General features: G+C 40.5%; 1 protein-coding gene across 1 annotated transcript in view; it reads right to left on the bottom strand.

Annotated features, from left to right (window-relative positions):
• Nucleotides 1-1186: 1186 nt before the first annotated feature.
• The window catches only part of KL (klotho), a 48311-nt gene continuing 27540 nt past the window's right edge, over nt 1187-21957 (bottom strand). The window contains exons 2-5 of the mRNA XM_048295488.1: nt 17018-17528; nt 12142-12410; nt 8548-9664; nt 1187-4849 (exon numbers count right to left, since the gene is read on the bottom strand). Coding sequence (XP_048151445.1) covers nt 4512-4849; nt 8548-9664; nt 12142-12410; nt 17018-17528 — 2235 coding nt within the window. The 3' untranslated portion in view covers nt 1187-4511. The remainder of the gene's footprint in view (nt 4850-8547; nt 9665-12141; nt 12411-17017; nt 17529-21957) is intronic.

Below are 21957 nucleotides of genomic sequence, written 5' to 3'. Positions count from 1 at the left end.
GCTTCTCTCTGCCTCACTGGTGCTTTTGCTACTCCTTCAGAAACACAGAAAGCATCACAAAATAATAGCCAGCAAAATGTCAGCACCCACAAGTGTCCTGGCTGCAGGCTGCTGCTATTTCAACTTTCTGATTTCTTAAGAATCTTAATTTTTCTCAGAACTGCTTGACGGTGGTGTTTCTGTTCAACTCATGAAGCAAAGTAAAAGGCTCTGACACATTGGGCCCTGACACTTTCTTCTCACCTCATTATTCCTTTTTTCCAATCTCTTAAAAAGGTGGGCTTAATAAGAAGGGTGGGCTTAACAAGCCTGCACCAGCCATAGCCTTGAGAGGGCTGAGGAAGGGTGGTTTGGCAATTCATGAGTGGCACATTAAAGACAGGAAGAGCTTTCCCTTTTCTTTTCCATGCCTCTTTTTCTTGGCTTTGCCTGAGCAAAGAAGGAACAGGATTGAACTTTCCTTGCCAAAGCTAAAGTTTGGCACCTAAAATTGACTTCTTCACCCTGAGTAAGGGCATTTTCACCTCAGCGGTCTCTGCAAGCAGAACAAAATCAAGTTTTCTAAGTGACTAGAAAGCAACACATACAATGCAAGGAGAAAAGGGCAAGTTGTGTGTTTAAACATGCTGAGACTTGTATGTCTCATTCATTGGTTTTTCCCTTTCTGCTCCCACTTCCCTTAATCTTGACATTTACATTCCTTAGGATGTTTAACAATGATGCCACAAACTGACTGCTTAGTGCAGAACTATGCTGACAGAATCCCTCAAGCCTGGGAATAAGTCTACTGGAATAGACGAGATGTCAGATTTACCGCAGTGTTACTATAGAATAAGCTATTGCAACAAAGCCCTCTTATATTGGTATGGTTACTTCCACAGGCTTTCTAAATAGCAACACTCACTTAAGAAAAAACAAAACAAAAAACCAAAAAAAAACCAACAAAAAAAACCTCAAATAACAAAACCTCTCCAAACTCCTAGGTCTGTTGGAAAAACATCTGTTTAGCCACAGGCCCCAGCAATCTCCAACAAAAGTTAGAGTTATTTATGTGTCTCTGGAAATACAAACAGCAACACAGACTCCTTGCAGAGTTATCACAATAGCCTCTCCTGAGGTACTCTGTACTTCATGCTGCAGGCAGAGAAACGGGACAGATTAAATTATGAGATCATGTTACAATTTGTTACATTCAGTATCTTTATTTCACTTCTGAGATTGTTATAAAAACAATATAACATTCATCCTGTCAATTAGCAAAGACATCCCTCCCACAGTCACTCTGCACAATCTTTTCAAGAAATAAACCAGAAGTTTTGCACACATGTCACAAAAATATTTTGAACAGATACAATGTTTAATCTGGAGCATTGAGTAAACTGGCAACAACATTTCATTCTACAAACACAGTTAAAAATCAAGAAAGTAGTCTACCTAAAAAACTGCACATTGAACATGCCGAGCCTGTTGCTCTTCAGAAAATAAACTACCATCCGCCACTGAGCTGTCTTTGCAGCCTAAGTAGGGAGCCCCCTCTGCTCAAAGTCCTTGCTACTGCCTGCATTTCTGCTCTGGATGCACAGATGGGGTCGGGAGTGCCAGATCACTGCTCTCATGGGGGCATCAAAGGCAGCAAGTGCCCCACAGCAGGACCAAAGGAGGCGATTGCCACATCAGTTTGCACAAGCACACGGCAGCTCTCCTTGGATCTTTGCCTATTCAAGGGTTTCTTTGTTGTTAGTGAAGAGTGATTTTTGTCAAGACAATTGACAGGAGACTTGCACTGTCCCCTGATTACATAAAATAAGGCAGATTCCAGTGGCAAAACCATACCTTTATCTCCATCTGAATAGCCCATCTTTGTGCAATTCACTGGCCCAGGCAGCAGGCAGGATGCTTAGGAGAAGGCTTTGGCAACCACCGTGCCCTGCGCAAGCCAGCTGTGCTCTGCAGTGATATTTAAAAACTCTTCTGAAGGCAACTACACCAAAGGCTGTGTTAGTTCCATGGGTCATGGCTCCGTGAGGGGATACAATCATACAGCAACAAATCCCAATTTACCCACAAATTAGCTATCCAGCTGGTGCCATCTGCCTGTCGGTGGTTACATATCACCCAGCCTCTATGGGAAGAGCCTGCTGTGTCTCCTCTGTGCTAGGACTGCTGTTTCACACATTGTGCTATGCCTGGGCCATTCCACAGCACACAGCAGCAGCTGGATGGATGGGAACTGCTCGTGAAACATCAGGTCAGGCCAGTGCCCATCAGCACTGTGCCCATGACACCTGTGCTCTTCTGGAAATGCCCTGCCCAGGCCTCCTGAGCCCCCTCAAATCCAGGGGAGGCACACACACCTGGCTCCCCAGAAACATCAGGTCTGGATGTTCGACCAACAGCAAATATACAACACACACACACACAAATACAGAACACACAGGCTGGGTATGACCCGGGTACAGTTTGTGCTAAATGAGTGCCACTTTTTGTTATGTACTGCAAAGGCATCTGGCAGCTGGCGTAATGCATTGCACGGTGATTCATCGCCATGCCAGGGAAAAGCCATTCCGCATTTCATACACTCAGGGAGAGCTATTTTTCATAATCCACAGTGCACCAGGCACCAACGCATAAATATGCAGCAGTTTGAAATGTTCTCTTCTCCAGCAAGTCCTATCAGTCTATAAATAATTTTTATACATATTTTTAATACTTCATCACTTACCCTGAAATGTGTACCTTAATCTCAATACCAAAATATACACAATTGCAAAGAGAGAGACCATTTAAAGACTGAAACTGGAGGAAAAATATATTAATCATTATGAGAAGATACAAATTATTTTCTTTTTCTATACATTATTTAATAAAAAATATAATCTTAAATTACAAATTAAAATCGTATCTCATATGTAAGTTTTAATTTACAGTATAGAATCATAGAATCATAGTGTTCAGGTTGAAAGGAACCCTAGGACATTATTTAGTCATCTTCTAGTAATCTAGTAGATAAACATCACATTTAATACAGCATAATCAGCTTTAGTAGATAAATAATTCTTGATTAACAGAGACCACATTTCCTTTAAAATGCTCTTTCCAGTGAGTGACGTTGTTCATATAACAATAAAACTACAATTACAGCTGAAGGCAATGCAGACCTAGAGTTAGAGAGCAGAGAAAAATTACCATAGTGCTTTATACTGAGGACTCTCCAAATGCAGCAATTCACAAGGCAGGCAAAATTACATAGGTTTTTTTTCCCATTCTCTCTCTACTTCTACTAATAAACAATGATGCTAACATTTTGCTATTTTATCTTGTTGAGAGAAAAACAAGAGGCCCTCAGACATCCAGTAATACTTTGGGATGAAATGCTGCCAGGTCCAGTTGCTCAAAGAAGAACTGCCAGCCAACCTGTAAGAGGCTTGGCCCAACAGCTCCACAGTCTCAGACCCTGGCAGCAATGAAGTGCTGCATTATTACACCAAAATGCTGGCCTTTAAAGTCTCTGCACTAAACACAAATAGGATGCAGACACCAGCCTGCTAAGTTATCCCAAGTTTCCAGCAGGTAAGTAGCTGGGCAGGAGCAGTGGCAGCTGTGTGCAACTTGCTGTGAGAAGTGCAGAAACAGGGTGTCCCAGCTGTGCCATGTCCCTGGGTACAGGGCAAGAGGGCACAGGATCAGGCACACAGCCTTCTGTCAACTGAGACAGCGAAGACATCCCAGTTCCTGCTTTTTGCCTTTTTTTTCTGAGCAAATCAAAGAGAAGCCCTTTAACCCTTCCCATCTCTTCCCAGTAGATGACATGACCCCTGCAATCCCTGGATATATCCCTGCTTCTTACCCCCCTGAGACACAGTTCCTTTAGCTGAAGTTCCCCAATGGCATCTTGAAGTAACATGTAGTCTCAGCACTACTTAGCTGATTTACCAAGAGCTACCAGCAGCACAGATTCATTTCCCCCTGTTCTTCCTCCTGCATCTGCTTTAGGAAAGGGGTTATTCTTTCCCCTGGCACAGCTTTTGCAATTCTCCTCCATCTTTCTTCTTAGTCACGATCCCTGCTCCAGTCAGGTTCTGGCTCTGGTTAAGAAACATCAGTGTTAAACCCTAGTTTGGAAAAGTAAACCCTTTTGTTTCATGCCAGTCTTGGAGAATTTGACATTTAGGCTCTTCCATCACACCGTGTTTCCAAAACCTACTTTCACCTGTCCAGTTCAGCGGGGCAAAACCAAGAAGGGGAAAGCATCTGCTCAACAAAAGTTCCCAGGGAAAGTTGTGAGACAACTCCAACCACAGGTCATAAGCCAAATGTACTATACCAGAGAAAATGATTTCTGGAAGCCAAATGCAAGCAATAGTTTCTCAATGTCAATATCCTGCAGTATCAGGCAATGTAAATGCGTTCCTAATGTTGAAGCAATCACAGCATTGCGCATTCTTATTTCAGATTTCCCAGGGAGATGCAAGAAAAATTGGACAGTGAGGGTTATATTCAAAGGAGCAGCTCTATTTATACCTTCTTTCTACCCTCTTGGAGTAGTAAGTAATGAAGAATATAGTAACAATAAAAGCAACAAATAAAAAAGAGATAAAGGCTAAAAATGATTTTCTGGTTCGGAAGAAGTGGCATTTGGGACATGAGGCAACCTCTTCTGGACACAGCAACTCAGGAGTTTCAGGACCAGGAAAACCATTATTGTCAATTATTTCTCTGTAATGTTTCAGAGAAGGCTTTGGTTCATATTGATTTGCAACGTAGCTGTAGAGACCATACTTGGGGGCAGTCTTGTCATTAAAAGAATAGACAAAATATCCTTGAAGGTTAACGTTATCCAAGGTGTAAGCTGCAAAAGAAAACAAAGGGTTGAAGAAATGAATCAATGTCACTTTGCATTCAAGAGCAGTACCATACACCCATATGAAAAGGAGGGGCAGGGGGATGTTAAACCCACATCTGCACATCTCCTCTCAAAAATTAGGTAAGGTACATATACATCTATGAAGTGTTTCTCATAAGAAGTAAGAGTCTATCAGCCACTGCCAGACAGTGTGATCTGTGAGTATCCTGCAATTTATTTCCTTGTGCTTGGTAAACACAGCTGTGAGTGCCTGACTGTGTTTAATGATCAGCATGAAGCCTATCATGAAAAGATGGCTCTCTTTGTTATGTATGAAAGAATACAGGTTTTGGGTTTCCTGCCCCTCGTTTTCCGCAGCCTGATTCTCTGATTGCTCCTTCTCCCTTGCAGGGCACGTCCTGATGGGGACAGTCAAGGCACAGAGGACATCAGGCCACACTTCTCACTAGCAAAGGCACAGTGACACCAGAAAAATCGCACAGCCACGCTGAGGTCGTGTACTGGGGTATCACCAGTGCAAGGGGAAAGGTTATGCAAATCACAGCCCTCTCTTGTTATTAACCCAGGTTTCTGATCCAAGATGACCTGTGTTAGTCTTTACTGAGAACATGTCCACAATCCATACTGCTACTGGAAGAGGCCCAGCAGCTGCAGTGTTAACCTTGAGCCATCTGTCCCGCTTGACAAAAATATCAATCCAAGGTAGTAAACTCAAACTGTAATACTTTATCTCTCAAAAATCACTGTTTTAACAAATTAAAGCAATATCTTCTAACAGATGAACACAGAACTGAATTTTCATATGCCTCTCGAAATAATCATTTCTGAAGCCACATGCAAGACTTTAGCACCTCTAACCTACTTTTCATGTATAAAATGAAATAATATTTACCTGCCCTTTTACAGAGCTGCTGGCCAGGATAATTATTTGTGTTTGTAGAACTGCAAGTGGATTTAATGGTGTTACATAAATAGTTGCTGCTGTTCTTTGTTTTCAATTGGCAAAGATGTACTTAAACAGAGTACAAAGCACTTCAAAATACAGCCTCAATCCAAAGGGTCCTGTACTGTATCCTGGACTCATTTATCTGCACAAACCTGTTGGCTCTCCTGGAACAATGCAGGTGAGCAATATTACATGCACAAACATTTCCACACGCAGTCCCTGAAACCAGCTGGAGGAAGAAGGCAGAATAGGGACTTTAAGGCCAAGGCATACATGTACCAATCCCACTATTATTCCTCTACACTGTGATACTGAGGTAAGGACACAAGATTTCTAATTCATCTTAGTTACTGCACCAGGTCTTGCAAAAAAGAAATGCAAGTCTTGGAGAAACCTGAATTAGTCATGATGCCAAGGTTATGTAACAACAAGATGGACAAAAGTGCAATACCAGAGTGGGAGAAGAAAAAAATGGAAAAGCTGATGGGCCAAACACTATGGAGGAGTGTACGGTACCTAAAGTGGGAGATTAAGCTTTAGGAAAAGTATTATAGCTAGTTAGCAGAGACATATTTATCCATGACAAAGAAGGTGAACAGATAGGAAAATAGGTTAAGCTGAGAAACACAGGAGCTATTTACAGGCTGGACAGAAGAGGGGAAAAAGAAGTGACTGGGAGACAGTGGTACCAGAACAGTACAAAGGGCAAAGTTCTGTAAAAAACAGATGCATGTGTAGGTGTTCTCGCTAATGGGAACTGGGAGAAAAGCCCATATCCACAGACACTTTGAAAACAGAAGTGCCAAGGAGACAAGCAATACAGAATAAAAACAGTTTGAAACCATAAGCCCAAATACAGCCAAAATATGGTTTTTAACTATACATTTATAAAACACACACCCAGTGCTACAAAATGCTGGACAATGAACTCTTGGGCACTTAATATTGATGTTCAGTAATTTGTGAAAGAGGTGGAAATTAGAGAGGATGAAGTTAAGGCCAATAGTTAATAAAGTGGACAGGAACTGCCAGCCATCCTTCACTACCTATCAAAAGAGTGGAACAGATTATATAAAGCTTGATAAATATGAAATTTAGGAGATAATACATGATAAACACCAATCATCTTAGCTTTATGAAAAATAAATCTTGTCAAACTAACTTGACATCTTTTTTTCTGAGATCAGCAGATCAATAAAAGTAATGATGTTTGATGTTATATACTTAGAGCTTCACAAGGCAAATGACTTGGTATTATATGGCATTTGGATCAAGAAAATAGAATGTTATGAGGTCAAGGGAAGACCATAATAAATAGATTTCAACTGGTCTCAAGTAGAATTAAGTAATAGACTAGAAATGTAAATGCAGGTATTTCTACCACATGTAGTGTCACAGTGGGTGTATTTCTACCATGGTCATGGAGCTCAGCTTTTAGCACTAAGTCATTTAATGATCTTAAATATATAAGCAATCTGAAATAAATGTTAAAACTGCTTCTCACAGAATCTGCAAGTATCACAAAGATTAGAGACATAACTTAGCTAGTGTAGCAAGGCTTGCACAAGCAAGCAGCTGGCATTTGAACATGACCAAACATGAAGATGTCAAAGAACAAGCAGACCTACTTTTGAAGAGGCAGTCCTCCTTGGAATGAGGGGCAGAAATCTGTTACTGAGTTTAAAATCTCAGTAAATCACCACAGAATTTGTGTAACCAACCTGTTGTCATGGCCAAAAAGGCCAAGAGCCTGCTTGCATGTAGAAAAAGAGGAAGGTAAGAGGAGGTTATGTTATACCTGCCTAAGTGTGGCTGTGTCTGGAACAGTGTGTCCAGGTCTGGGCTTTCCCCTCTCATGACGAATCCTAGCATACAGGGAAAACTTAATAACTCAGAGCTTTGATATGATGTTTTATAGCAAGGGACACAAAGAGCTTTGTCTGTATTTTCTATCAAAGAGATAAATGAGAGATAGCTTGTCTTCTGTCTGCAAATACCTACACAGGTAAAATAAAGGTGGAAATGCACAACAAAATTGCTGAAAGTTGAAGCTAAAGAAATTAATAGTAGAAGTGAGATGTATATATATATCTATACACATACTGTGAGGTGCCAAAGATTCTTCATCAGTAAAAATTATCTCATTTGGGTCTTGTGCCTTTCTGAAAAAACAGCATGTGTTGTATGACAGGATGACTCAAAATGCCTCCTTTTTGCCTTATAATTTATGAATCTTTGAGACAGAGAAAAAGCCTGGTTTGTGTTCTGAATAGCAGGAAACAGTCCAGGAAATGGCATAATGAGGTAGACAGCTGAATTATTATTAAGATCACTGTTGGATAAGATACAGAGACAGCTGAGGAACAAAACCCATACCCAGCCGTAAGGCACATCAGTGAAGAGAAGCAACAAAGCAAAACAACAGCAGAAGTGCAGTAAGATGAAAATCTGACTAAATACATGTGGAGCTACTCGCATAACTTCTATTTAAATTTATTGAATCTATAAAAAAGTTCTTCTGCTGTCTTATGCAGAATATGAGCAAGGTCAGTCTTCCTGATGTTTAGTAATATCAATCAGTCATAAATCAAGGGGAAAATCACCTGTTACACTGTAGTAACATCTCATTTATGGAGTATTCTACAAAGGACATGTCTTTTAAAGCTAAACATACTCTATCACACTGTGTATACTAATAGTGGGATTTGTGACATATAAACCATCTGTGGTTCCTTACCTTTTAAAGCTTCATTGATGTAATTCTGTATGTAATACACTCTGAGCTTATCGTGCACCATATTCTGGTCATCATCAATCCCATTAGCCATAACATAAACTGGGACATCACCGTACTTTGATTTCACCCACGTGAGCAATTTACGCAGTCCCCAGGGCACTACTGCAACTCTGCTGGGAGAGTGAAGCCACGTGATGTCATTGATCATTTGAACTTCAAGGTAGTGGTCATATTTTACTGCATCTTCTTTCTCTGAGCCCACAAGGGTAGTAGTGTAGTGACTCAAGGCAAAAAAATCAAATGAGCCCTGTATTAATTTCTTTTCATCTTCTGAGAAGTAAGGCAAGTGGAAATTATACAGGTCAACACTATTTATTCGGTGAAGCCATGCTCTCATCACTTCTGGGTAGTCTCCATTCCCAAAGATGGGCTCTGCAAGCCAGCCAACGTCAAACTCTAAAATCCTGTCAGCAACTTCTTGGTCATTCCTGGAAAAAGGACAAGCTGGTTCTACCCAGTCAGCTTGCAAAGCTATAGATATTTTGCCCTTCTGAGATCTCCTGAATTCTTTGTCATAAAGATGCCACACTTTTGCATGGGCTTTCAACAGGTTGTGCCCTGCTGTGTATGTCAGGTTTTTCACAGATGGTTCATTCATGGTGATCCAAAATTTGACATGATCCCCAAGACTTGTAAAGCAGAATCTGGCATACTCAACAAAAGCCTGAACAGTTTCTGTGTTTTCCCAAGCTCCATATTTGGCAAGAGAAACTGGAAGCTCTTGATTCTCAATCATAGGTTGCCATAAAGCAACAACAGGAGTTATGTTAACTCTGAGAAGTTCACTAGCAAAACACTGATAGTAATGTACAAGTGTGTGGTTGATTAGAGAAAGGTTACCTAAAGGAAGGATTAAAGACCATTTCAGTGAAAAATGGAAGTGTGTGACATGCATTTCTTGCAGAAGAGAGATCTGGAGCCTGATAGCAGCGAAGTCAACACAGTGACGCTTGCGCTTCAAGGCGTGAACTCCATCCACTTTAATGAGCTTCTTTGTCTGGTGAACATCCCACACATAAACACTGGAGTCAAGAAACTGGGCAGGTGTTGTGTCTACCTAGGAAGAACAAGAAACACACCAGATTCAAACTGTTTGTTCTAGGTAGGTGGGAGCATCATAACCATCAGGCACAGCCTAGTGAAAGAATATCCTAAGTCAAAACATTACATTCAGCATCTCTGATACTGGCATCTCGGGCTCATATGAATGAATGACTTTTCTGTTAACAAGTGATGTCAGGAAAGTACCACATCTATATATAATTTCTACCCTACTTTTCAAACAAGCTTATGCTAATGGTAATCATGTTTATGTCTTCTCTAAGCTGCTCCAGTTTCCAGAAGAAACAAGGGATTGTTCAGGGATAAGGCACTAAGCCTTCAACAGATCTCAAGAGAAGGAGATCTTCAGTGAAGACGACAGTAAGTTTTAAAATTTTTTTCTTTCAAGATTAAGAAGGGCCTACAGAGAGACTGTCTGTTGTAAATTACCCAGTACATTCAGTTTCAAGACCACTCCCTGAATGCAGTAAAAGAAATAACGAATACAACATCATTTCTGTGTTCTGTTCCTTTCCTGACTATGATGAAAGATGACTAATGCTCTGCACTTGATTTTTAGCAAAACTTCGGTTGAGAAGCAAAATTTTTCCTTCTTGCTAAAGACATCCATCCGTTTTTAATTAATTCATACTGAAGTCATTTCCAAGTTATTTCAGCAGGCTGTTGATGTCTGAGTGAATTTTTTGGGGCCTCTGAGTAAACCCACTATATGTCACTCCAACAAAAAAATGCATTTCCCAGAAGGCTTTAGGGTTTCAGATGTCAGAACTGCCTGTATGACACACAGTAACAGAGTAAAAGAAGAGCTTCTCAGGGTCACTCAGAATTATACTTTCACTTTTTAATGAACACAACAAGGACTAGAAAATGAAAAATTGAACTATTTAAAATAATGCACAGTGTGAAATCTCCTCATTCATACTTTGCATAATTCTTTCTAGATCCAAACCACAGGATAGCGGTACCTTGGTTTTATTTGTCCTTTTCTCTTTCTTTTTAATCTTCGGTGTGCTGTTTCCCCCTAAGTTCAGATTCCTTGTCCTGCCCTCTGTTTGAAAAGCAGGTGTCAGCCTACAACCAGTGTTCAACTTGTAGCTGAGGCTCTGCAGACTGTATAAAAGAAGCTGCTGAAAATCAGTTGCTATTTTCTCTGGAGAGGTCAGTACTGTGCTTATAGAAGAAAGTAATAAAAAACAGCATGTCTGAGGGAAATTGCTTTTCTGGAGAATTGTCCCTTGTAGATTACTAAAGCATGCATTGCCACTAATACTGTGGGAATGCTGTCAAAACAGTTTTTCCACTGCGATGCATCTACAAATCAAACTACCTAAGTCTTACAGCACAAAATGTTTGAATGGCCTTTTGAAACGAAAATATTCAGCTTTGAAGGTTTTGGGGATGGGAGGGATTTTTTTAGCTGTTGTAGGCTGACTGACTCTGCAACTTTATAGTTGTTACTGACTCCAAAAGCAGCAATTCCATTTCCAATTCTTAATCTATCTGAGAGCTAGGAGGATGACTTGAATTTTCTTGGAAATCGGTGCACGAGGTAAGGAGGCTGCAGTATTTTTCAAGAGAACAAAGCCAAATCTTACTTTTGGAGTGAGAAAAAACAAGCTCCTCACACTCTAGCCTTAAGAAAGATTCTGCCTTCGTGGAGAATATAAATTAAAAATTCTGTTCTTGGATCAAGCCTTGGCTTTGAATTTACACCTCTTTACTGTGGTTAGAGAAGCTCTGCAACCCAAAATAACATCTGAGAATTACAGAGCCCAACAGTTAAAGCAATCATAAGGTAAGGTACAATTTTCACTCGTGTTATAAAGTCTTATAATTTGAAAAATTCTCCCGAAGTATCAAATCAGTTGAAGTAAAGATTGAGAGCTGTGAACCAGATCCATAACCTAGCTAGGTTCTATCCAGGGGCACTGCAGGCCCTCATCAGACACAGTACGAAATAAAATGAAATATAAGGAATACAAAAATTTCATCTAAATCTAATACTGTTCACTTCCTTTTATATAAAATCCTTCTAAGAATGGTACCAGGATGCATATGCATAAGATGTAGAAACATGCCACTGGAGTTTTAAGAGTTTCCAGGAAGTTTTCTACAACATATATTTACAGTTTAGCAGATTTAATTGACTTCCCTCTGAAAAGAACTGACTTCCCATAACTGATCACATGTGTTAAGGGAAGATGAGCATCAGACTACTTTCCATTTCTATACATTTTTCTAAAATTTTATTTATAGTATCTCAATCTGACTGATTCTCTTTGGCCACACACAGAAAGTCTGGTGAAAAATGAAAGAAACAGTGTTTGGCACAAAAGCCTTGTATCCGTCTCCTTGCAGCACTCTGGTACTACACACCTAGAGTGTGGCAAAGACACTCTATTCAGCAAATGTCACTGTGAACTTGTGCACTGATCTGGCTGGACAGCCTGTCGGCTTTATTATCAGACTCACCTGAATGTAGTTGTCAACAATTCCCCAAGCAAAGCCACAGGGAAAAATACCTTCTATGGGCTGGTTTTCAGGCAAAGGTGGGAAGCCATTTTTTTCTATCACCTTTTCATAGAACAAGACAGAAGATTTGGGCATCAACTTCTTGTCATGGCTTTGAAAATCAACATAAAACAGTCCACGTCGAATGCTGTATCCCCTATGCCACTCAAAGCCATCCAGGAGGGACCAGACTGTGTAGCCAAACACGTTAACTCCATCATACCGGATAGCTGAGGAAAGAACAAACCCAAACGTATCACAGTGCTCATTTTTCTTCTGTAGATTACACTGTACCAGCAATGCTTGCAGCAGTAGTGTCTAAGAACAATGCAACAGGTCAGATAAGTATCTCAGGGCCTTCCTCAAGGCCTGTTCAGGGAACATATTTCAACTGCCCTCGGGGAGCTGCCAGGTTATGGTAGAAGGCAGCAGGGGTACCTGGCTTGGCTTTAAAGAAGTGAGATTTAGAAAGAGAAGCTGTGCAGCAGTGGTTTGAGCAGTGCTGCTCATCAGGCATACCAAACCTCAGCCTCAGAGCAGAGCCTGAGCCATCTGCAGCCACGGAGCCAGTGACTGCCCTGCACTGCCCTCTGCTCCGCTCACACTGCAGCTCACTCCAGGGCAGCTGTTACTGCAGCACTACCCTGTATGCAAACAAAGTTCTACTCCTTTTCATCTCCTCCACTCCAAATACATATTGAGAAAAACCTGACAGCATATTTGGTGTGCACATGAATTTTTATTACCACAGATTCTAAGTAGAAGTGATTATGCAGAAAGACTCTGTTTATTTGGTAATTCTGTCTCTTTACATCTTCTATGGCACAGCATTTTCCAGCTCAAATATTTAAGGGTTTCTAAAAATACGTGCATGTTTTAGGTCAAGTGTTTGACTTATAAAAATCACCACAGACTTCAAAGGTTAATGTCAGGATCTATTGGCATCTGCTAGTATTACCAGCATTATTGTAAGATTCCAAATGGTACTTACTTTTAGTTGTATTAAACACTGAGATTCAGCAAAATGTTCCTGAGCAAGGCTCAGCTCCAGGAAAGCACAAAGGAGTGTGCTTATTCTAATTACATAATTAGACCCACCCTAATTCAGCAATGCATTTAAGCACATTCTTAAACGTTCTTTTAAACTGGTGTTTGGCTCTGTAAAAAGTTTATCTTTATTACTCACCATTTTCTGTCAGCCCAAACTGGATACTGACTGAACATAATATTTACCAGCCTAGTAACACTGAAAGCATTATTTCAGGCAAGCAGAATAACAAGATCCTAATTTCCTGGCTTTACTAACGCGCCTCATTACAATCAGCTACGAGGGACCACATGGATTCTTGATTGTAACCCTGTTTCAATCACTTAAAGGAACAATGGGGTTAAATAAGCAACAAATTTGGCCCAGTTTTTGTCAGAGGTCATGAGAAAATGTCTAAGGAAATGGAATATTTCTACTCCTAAAGGCACCATTCTTTTGTGTTTGGCAAATGTCAGTATTTTTCTAACCTCTGCATGCACCCATGATGACATCTGCCATACCAGCAGAGTAAAAGCCAGTACAGGTCCACTGTGTGAACCAGTCTCAGTGAGAATTTCTTTGAACAGCATCTCACCCTTCTGTAAGTCATCACACAGCACCCCCACACTTCCTGAGCACCCTGTAAAAATCCTCCTCAAATACTTTTACAAAAATGTATTAACTTTTAAATGTCATCTATGAAAGAAGCAACTCGAAAAATGTTGGGAAGTTCCAAGAAGTCTGGAAGTCTCAAACACAGTGTCCCACATGGATTGCATATTACTGGGAGACCACAACGAAAATTAATGGTTTGGGTTTTTTTGGAGTCTCTTTCTTTCTTTCTGTGTATGTCTCTTTTTTCTTTATGTCTGTTGGTGACCAAATGGGGCTGACTGAAACCTAGACTGTCCTTGCTTTTGAAACTGAATGGCCTTGTCCATACTACCACTGCAAGTGACTCCTGACCTGAGCAATCCCACACAGCACGCCTAGAAGTGTGATACTGCACAGACCAGAACTCTGCCAGAACTGGGTTAAAAATTAAACAGCAGTTCAGCTCATGCTCTGTTTGGCTCAAAAGCATAGAAGTTATGCAAGGAAACATGGCAAACCCACAAGTATCAAATACAGATCTTTAAAACCCTCTGCTCAGCTGCTCTCCAACCCCAGTGCCTGAAGGAGAAGTGTGTGAAGCCCTCAGCCCACACTTCCATCTGGAAGGTGCCCAAGATCTATATTTTGCCTCTGGACATACCTGAGAATAGCCTGGTCCTACCTGTCACAGGCCTGGCTGTTCCTTTTCTGCTTAAGACTCTGAATTCAGACCTGGTAACTCCCCAGACAATGACCTGACCTCCACTAGTCAACATGACCCAGAGGAGATTGGACACCCTCCCAGGCAACACGCTCTGCTTTACCAGGCACAATCCATTTGTTTGTTGCACCAGAGACAGAGAAGGGAAGTGAATATGAGCCCAGAGTAAGTGGTGAGATACCCACACATGGGAGAACACATCTTCAACCAATTACCAGCTCTAATTAATATTTAACAACTTTATATTACAGCTCTAGTTACTCTAATCAACCCTAAATGGTGCCCAGGAAAAAAAATGAGAAAAAAGAAAAAAAAAATAGCAAACAGGGCTGTGAATCCCAAATAGATATCCTTTCCCAAAGGAAAATTAAAAAATAAATTTTAAAAAATGTACAGAGCTTGTCTACAGCATGCAGTGTCAGAATGGACATCTACATCAGCACTTCAGGTGAAATCAGGAGCCCAGTTTTGAGCAAATCTCCCTCATCATGCTTCAGTTCACATCACACAGTGGACTCAGGATGCATGGCGTGGGTTCTTTTGGGGTGAAATTATTCCAGAAATGGGCTTCAGGAATACCTACAGTGTGGATACCTGGCCCTCAACACCAATTCTGTTTTACTCTACAGGCTTGCTCCAACTGGACTGGACTTACTTTTTAACAGAGATGCAGAAACAAGCAGTTCTGCCTGAACCAGTGCATACGCACAACCAGGAACAGATACTGGCCAGATCTAGCAAGCAGCAAAATCACAGTTATGTGGCCCCATGTCTAAATTAATTATCCTTGCTTCTCAGTGCTACAGCCCCAGTGTCATTTTACTGTCCCTTCACCACTGGAGTGAATCTCATGGTAAATACCTCAAAAATCTTCATATTACAGTGCTTTATTGCACTGGATAGACATATCTACATCTCTCAGAGAGAAAGCTTGTGCCTTTGTCTTTGGTTTTTAATGCTGTCCAACAACTCTGCTCACAGCCGGCATGATGCCTTTTGTGGATCTTTCTCAACTAAATTCCCCAAGGTATTGCATAGACAACTTCGGTATTTACACTGGATTTTGCAAATTCTAACAGCAGATTTGGGTGCAATACTTTCCATTTTAGTGATACCAAAGTCCCTTCTGCAGACCCAGTCTGTCTCTGCTTTCTTTGTTCTTTTTTTTTCCTATAAAAGGCTTAGCCAAGTACTAGTATCTTATGACAAGCCTGTCAGACTGTTTTTGCCGTTATTATTATTTATTGAGTGATACAATAAAAGGAAAGACACTTTGTAAATTGAGATTGCTTCCAGCCAGCTGTGATTAAAAGGCAGATCCATGTATGTATTTCCAGCAACTTAAAATCTAAGCAGAAATAGGGGCAAGTGGACTATGACCTCTTCATGAAGATGAGCTCTTTGTCTGACTTTATGCAAACTAGTGATACTGTACTTGGAACAGTTACTGTTTTGCTTCCATCTTTTTATTTTGGATCCACTGGCTCAGGTATTTATTCACCTTTTAATTTATTTGCAATAATTAGGTTTCTGGGATAGCAGATGAAACCAGTTTGGGAGTCCTCTGCATCTTCGTTACTGCTGAGAATAAAACGAAAGCAATTTTTATTCATTCACCATATGAAAATGGCAATGTAACACAGCGTCTATCTCATCTGAACTAATAGCTACACTAATACCCTTTAAAACTGTAGACTGTAAAGGACTGTAGACAAGTAAATCACTTAATAAATTTTAAATTAAGAAATTAAAAGACAATGAAAGTGGAAATAGGAACCCAAATAACTTATTGGCAACTGCTAGGATTGAAAAAATGTTTTGCCACAAGGAAATGGGAAAACAGAAAATAGGTCTCATCTAAGGCTGTGTATTTTTCTTACTGTTTGGAAAAAAATAATAGGTTAACAAATTAAATTATTTTGATTATACAACCTCAACCACTCAGTTCTCCTTTAACTCATGTAAATTCAAATTACTGTGATTGATGCTCACAGCTATACAAATGTAAAATTTGTGCAAGGGCAAGATGCAGAATGAAAAGGTTCCAATTTTTTGTTTTAAAATGTACTATTTCAGCCTTATGGGTTTTTTCAGAGGAATTCCTATTGCACAGTATTTACCTTCCCATATACATATCCCTATGTTTTTTACATATGCATTCAGATAAGGAAAGCAACTATTATTACATAACATAGTAAATTCTCTTAAGTCCACTGAGAATATAGTTTACATGTCATGCACTTCCTCCCACCAAAGACAGCAGAAAATTTCCTACTGACTTCAAGGACAGCAGCATCAAGCTCACCAAATGCTATCTGCAGATGCAAAAGTTCTTCAAGAAAAGAACAAACCCAGGAAAAGGACTTGAAGTCTCATTTCACAAGTGCCAAGATGAATGCTAAAGACTAAAATCAGTTTTCATCCTGGTGCTTTAACACATCTCTGTATTGCATTACGATTTTTTCAAGCATGAATTAATACAAAGTAAGTCCTACCTTTTAAAGTTTCCATAATGAACTTTTTGAGATAGTAAATATATTTGGCATCATCTCTCTTGGTGGTGCCAGAAACGAACCAGCTGTTCTCCACAATGAATATTTGGGGGTTGTTATATTCACTGTTTATCCAGTAAAGGAGCTGCCTCAGGCTTATTGATTCCAACTGCTGGAATTTCATGTGGGAGTCCAAAAGCTGGAAACTCAGGGTAGCTCCAAAAGAAAGACCAAAAAAGTCTGCTGTTCCCTTGATATACTTCTTCTCAGCCTCACTGAATTCAGGCAACAGAGATGAGAGGTTGCTCCTCATGCTCTCTGGATAGTCACCATCAATAAATATGGGCTTAGCAAACCAGCCAAGCACGAAATCAAGGGATTTTTGGCATTCTTTTATGTTCTTTTCAGTCATGCGCTGGGGTTTTATCCAGTGGGAGCTAAGGGCAATGGACACTTTCCCTCTTTGAGCTAGACGGAAATGGTCATTGTAGAGATGCCAGACCTTAGCATGGGCCTGTTGAAAAGAAAGACTGTAATTAACGGATCCGAAAATCCATTTTAAGTAACACAATTATTCTCAAGTACTGGGGCTCAGTCTTATTCATTCATCAGTAGTTTACAATACCTAAATTAAATTTTAATACCATATTAATACCATGTATCAGCTAGAAATTGCTAGTTGGTTGGGGAAAAGAGCATCTCAGTTTTCCATGAGATATTATTTCAGGCACTGAACACACTTCTGGCTTTATTCACTTCTATTATTGAGTTCAGACATACTGCCAGTATTTACAAAAATGAAAATGCATTTAACCAAACATGTTTAAAAAACGTTTTCACTATAGGAATATCACTTTATTTGCAGATTCACAGATCTGTAAAGAAGAATCTTAAGAACTGCCCAGATCTCTGAAACAATAAAAACAAACACACACCTTTGAACTTCAGAACACACAATAGAGGAATATAGAACTAGCAATCTGGATGTTAAAAAGTCTACTGAAAAACTATTTACCACAGGTCCTGAAATATTATTCCAGTAATTCAATTTAATCTATTAAATTTACTATTTACACCTAGCATCAGACTTTCTTGTCTTGGTATAATTTTTTCTTTTACTGTAAGAATATATTTTGTACCGAATTTCTTTCCTGAAATCTTAGAGAGTTAGTTATAACGGTTTCTTGATGTTCCCTTTGAAAGCTAAATAGATTAAGTTTCCAAAGCCTTGCATTATCTTCAGGCATTACCTTCAAGCTCTTTAACCGTTCTCACTGCTCTCCTCTGATTCTCTGCCAATTTATCATCATCTGTCTTAAACTGCAGAAGCAGAATTGGACATAATATGCCAGGGACACTCTTGCCAGCAGTAAAACCAGAGACAATTTACCACACTCTTTCTGCTTATGTGGCCACAGAATTACACTGTGAGCATATGCACATCTAAACTACCATATCTCCAGAGCCCATCACCATCTAAAACGCATCTTTTCTTTGAACCTCGCTTATCAAAGAATTTTGACTGCTCTGTGAATCAGTATCCCATCTTCTGTAATCTACATATTCATAGAAATTGTCATGGGTTTTTTCTAGGTCATTGATAAAAAAGGTAAAAATATGAGATTTGACAATGCAAAGGTGGGAGTGGCCAATACAACAGAGCCAACACACTCCAGAAGGACCCCAAGATGTTGGAGAGATGTGCAGAGAAGAACTGTCTGAAATTCCAGAAAGGCCAATGCAGGGTCCTGCACCAAGTAATCCCATGTCCCAGGACAGGCTGGGGGCCAGTCTGCTGGAAAGCAGCTCTGCAGAGAAGGACTTGGAGGTCCTGGTGGACAACAAGTTGTCCCTAAGCCAGCAGTGCCCTTGTAGCCAAGAAGGCCATTGGTCTCCTGGAGTGGATTAGGGTGGAAGAGCAGTGCCAGCAGGTCACGGGAAGTGATCCTGCCTCTCTACTCAGTCCTAGTGAGGCACATCTGGGGTGCTGTGTCCAGTTCTGGGCTCCTCAGGACAAGAGAGACATGGAGCTCCTGGAGCTGATCCAACAGAGAAGAACAAGGATGGCTGGGGGACTGGAGCATCTCTCTTATGAGGAAAGGCTGAGGGAGCTGGGCCTGTTCAGTCTCGAGAAGAAATGACTGGGAGGGGACCTCATCAATGTCAGTATCTAAAGGAGAGCGCCAAGAGGATGGATCCAGGCTCTGGTCAGCAGTGCTGAGCAATAGGGCAAGAAGCAACAGGCGGAAACTGATAGACCCACCTGAATATAAGAAAGAACTTTTTTACTGTACAGGTCACCAAGCACTGGAACAGGCTGCCCAGAGGGGTTGTGGAGTTTCCCTCACTGAAGATATTCAAGAACCATCTGAATGCAATTCTGTGCAATGTGATCCAGCATGACTCTGCTTGAGCGGGGAGGCTGGACCAGATGAACCGCTGTGGTCCTTTCCAGCCTGACCCATCTTGTGATTCTGTAATTCTGAGATCTACTCATTAGAATAAAAACTACCTAATAACTCTACTAACAGTTTACATTTGCATTTTGAGATTCATCACTATTTGTTCCTATGTGCTTTGATGACATGAACCTCCATTCTCACCATACAGAGTTGCTGATCCAATGAACATATATCAAAACGTCACATGCATTTTTAGCCCTCCCTGCAATATAAATCATATAGAAAGCCTTATAATTCCACTCCATGCAGCTGGCATGTTGGAAAATTTTATCATTAATTTATTGATAGCTGCTGTTCAGAGTTTCATTTTCATATACTCTTACCATTTAAGCTTTGACATACAATCACTTCCAGTTGCCAGCATTACTAGGAATATAATTTTTTACATCAACATTGTTAATTACCCAGGAAAATAGCAAATTCTACCATTTTACTGCTCTAGCAGAATTTTAATTATCACTGCTGGGAGAAAAATCATTGGAAGTAAAGGACAACAAAAGGCAAGACCAATAATCAAGGCTCAGTTCAGCAGCCCCCATACAGAAATGTGCTGCCTTTGAGTCATCGTGGGACATATAAAACATCTGCACAGATCTGACAAGGCCCTACAGCAGACTAGACCCACACCCTTTCAGAGTGGTCACCAAAACCCAAAGAGAACAATCTTTCAAACTGTGTATCACAGTCCACATCTATGTGCGTATATCTAAATCAAGCTCCCAGTTGCAGACTTCAGTGTAGATGCTCTCATTTACAATACATCAATAGCTCCAACAAACATGATGCAGCCTGACCATCTGTCTGTATTAATACAACAGGTTTTGATGCTCGTGAGAAACTACAGTAACGACTTCAAAATCTCATGCCAAAAATGAGAGCTGACCTAGGTACAGACTTCATTTTACTTCACACCGAAGCTCTGTTACGCTCAGGAAAGAACAAAAGACATTACGCATCAGGACAAACACCCAACACTTAAAATATGATTTTTAAAATGCCACTGGCAACAAATTTGTTACCTCTTGTAACTCAAACTTGCACACCCGAATTTTCTCTTGTAAAGGGGCCGCATATTTTTCCTCTGTTGGATGTGATTCATGCCCAGTTTACCATCTCAAATGTTAAGATACCACCATGCACACTCTCAAACACATAATTTCATCTCTGTCATCTTCATTTGCAAGAATGCTGCCCACCCACAGAACACCTTGAGGACTGTGGCCCCCAGAACTCTTGGCCGTCCCTGTTTCCTATCAGTGAAGAGAGATCTTCTAGCATTTTAGAAGCTTTGGATCTACCACGAAGAAAGGAGGAAGAGAATTCAACAGATTATCCCTCTACATGCATAAGGAGGTGCTGTTTACTCCCTCACTGCAATGAAAAAAGATTAAGTGTAGCAATGTGGAATTATCTCACTCAACTTTACTTTCTAAGTAAATCACCTGGTCTACCTCTACAGAAAATGAGAAGACTGTTGTCTAAGATACGAAGTGTGAGTCACTCTTTGGGAGTCCATCTCCCTCCACTGATGAAAGACAAAACCTGTTACTCAGTTTAGACAAGACATATTCTATAGGCAGATGAAAGCTGGCAAGAAGAAGCCCACTTAGAAGTCTGCCCTCTGGAGTGTACATGAAGTGGAATTATATTATTTCCATTTTAAAAATGTTAAATGTAGAAAACAGTGCACTGAAGTCCCCAGGCCCTGTGGATGTAGATCAATGAAGCAGTCACAACTGCAAGAAATAAAGCTGGAAGAAGCCAGTGACAAAGCAGAGAGCCTATATAGAAATTTGGAACAGAATTCATTTGCTTAAAATGAGGTGGTTAGTACAGTTTTAGAGACTTCGGAGCATTCCAGCCCATATTCCAGCCAGTTTCAGAAAACTGTGAGTCTCCCAATAAACCCTAAATCCCATCTCTCAGCTCCACAGAGACACCTGGGATACTACAAAACACATCAAATTTGCACCTATAGTTATCTTCAGGTAAATGAATCCTACTTCTAGGGTGGGACTCCTTTTTAGCTGAAGACACCTTATGTATTTCACTGTCCACATATGAGCCCAAGCTGCCACTACAGGCAATGGAGATCTCTTGACTCCACCAGCTGCCTTAACACAGGCAACTAGTTGCCACTCCAGAATAATAAAGACTCGGGTCACATCTGCCATTTCCAAGCAGGAGACCTGAATAGCCTGGGAAGGTTCAAACACATTTCCAAGGCAGAAAAAGACCCCCCCTGGAATATTATAGCATGGGCTAAGTCCTACCAAAGTCCTGCAGCAATAGCAGAAGTAATTCAACACAGGCACACAAGCTTCATAACCTGACAAAGTCCTACTGTGTCAGAGATTGTCTCCTCTATGGCAAAACAGATCGATATAGTCCAAGAATCACTAGGTGAAGACAATGTAGTAATACAAAGACATTTGTTTGCCTGACTACTCCTCTAAATTCCATGATCATTAAGATCTTCCT

Source organism: Corvus hawaiiensis, chromosome 2 (assembly GCF_020740725.1).
Source record: "Corvus hawaiiensis isolate bCorHaw1 chromosome 2, bCorHaw1.pri.cur, whole genome shotgun sequence".
NCBI lineage: Eukaryota > Metazoa > Chordata > Aves > Passeriformes > Corvidae > Corvus > Corvus hawaiiensis.
This window is presented reverse-complemented; position numbering and strand designations above follow the sequence as displayed.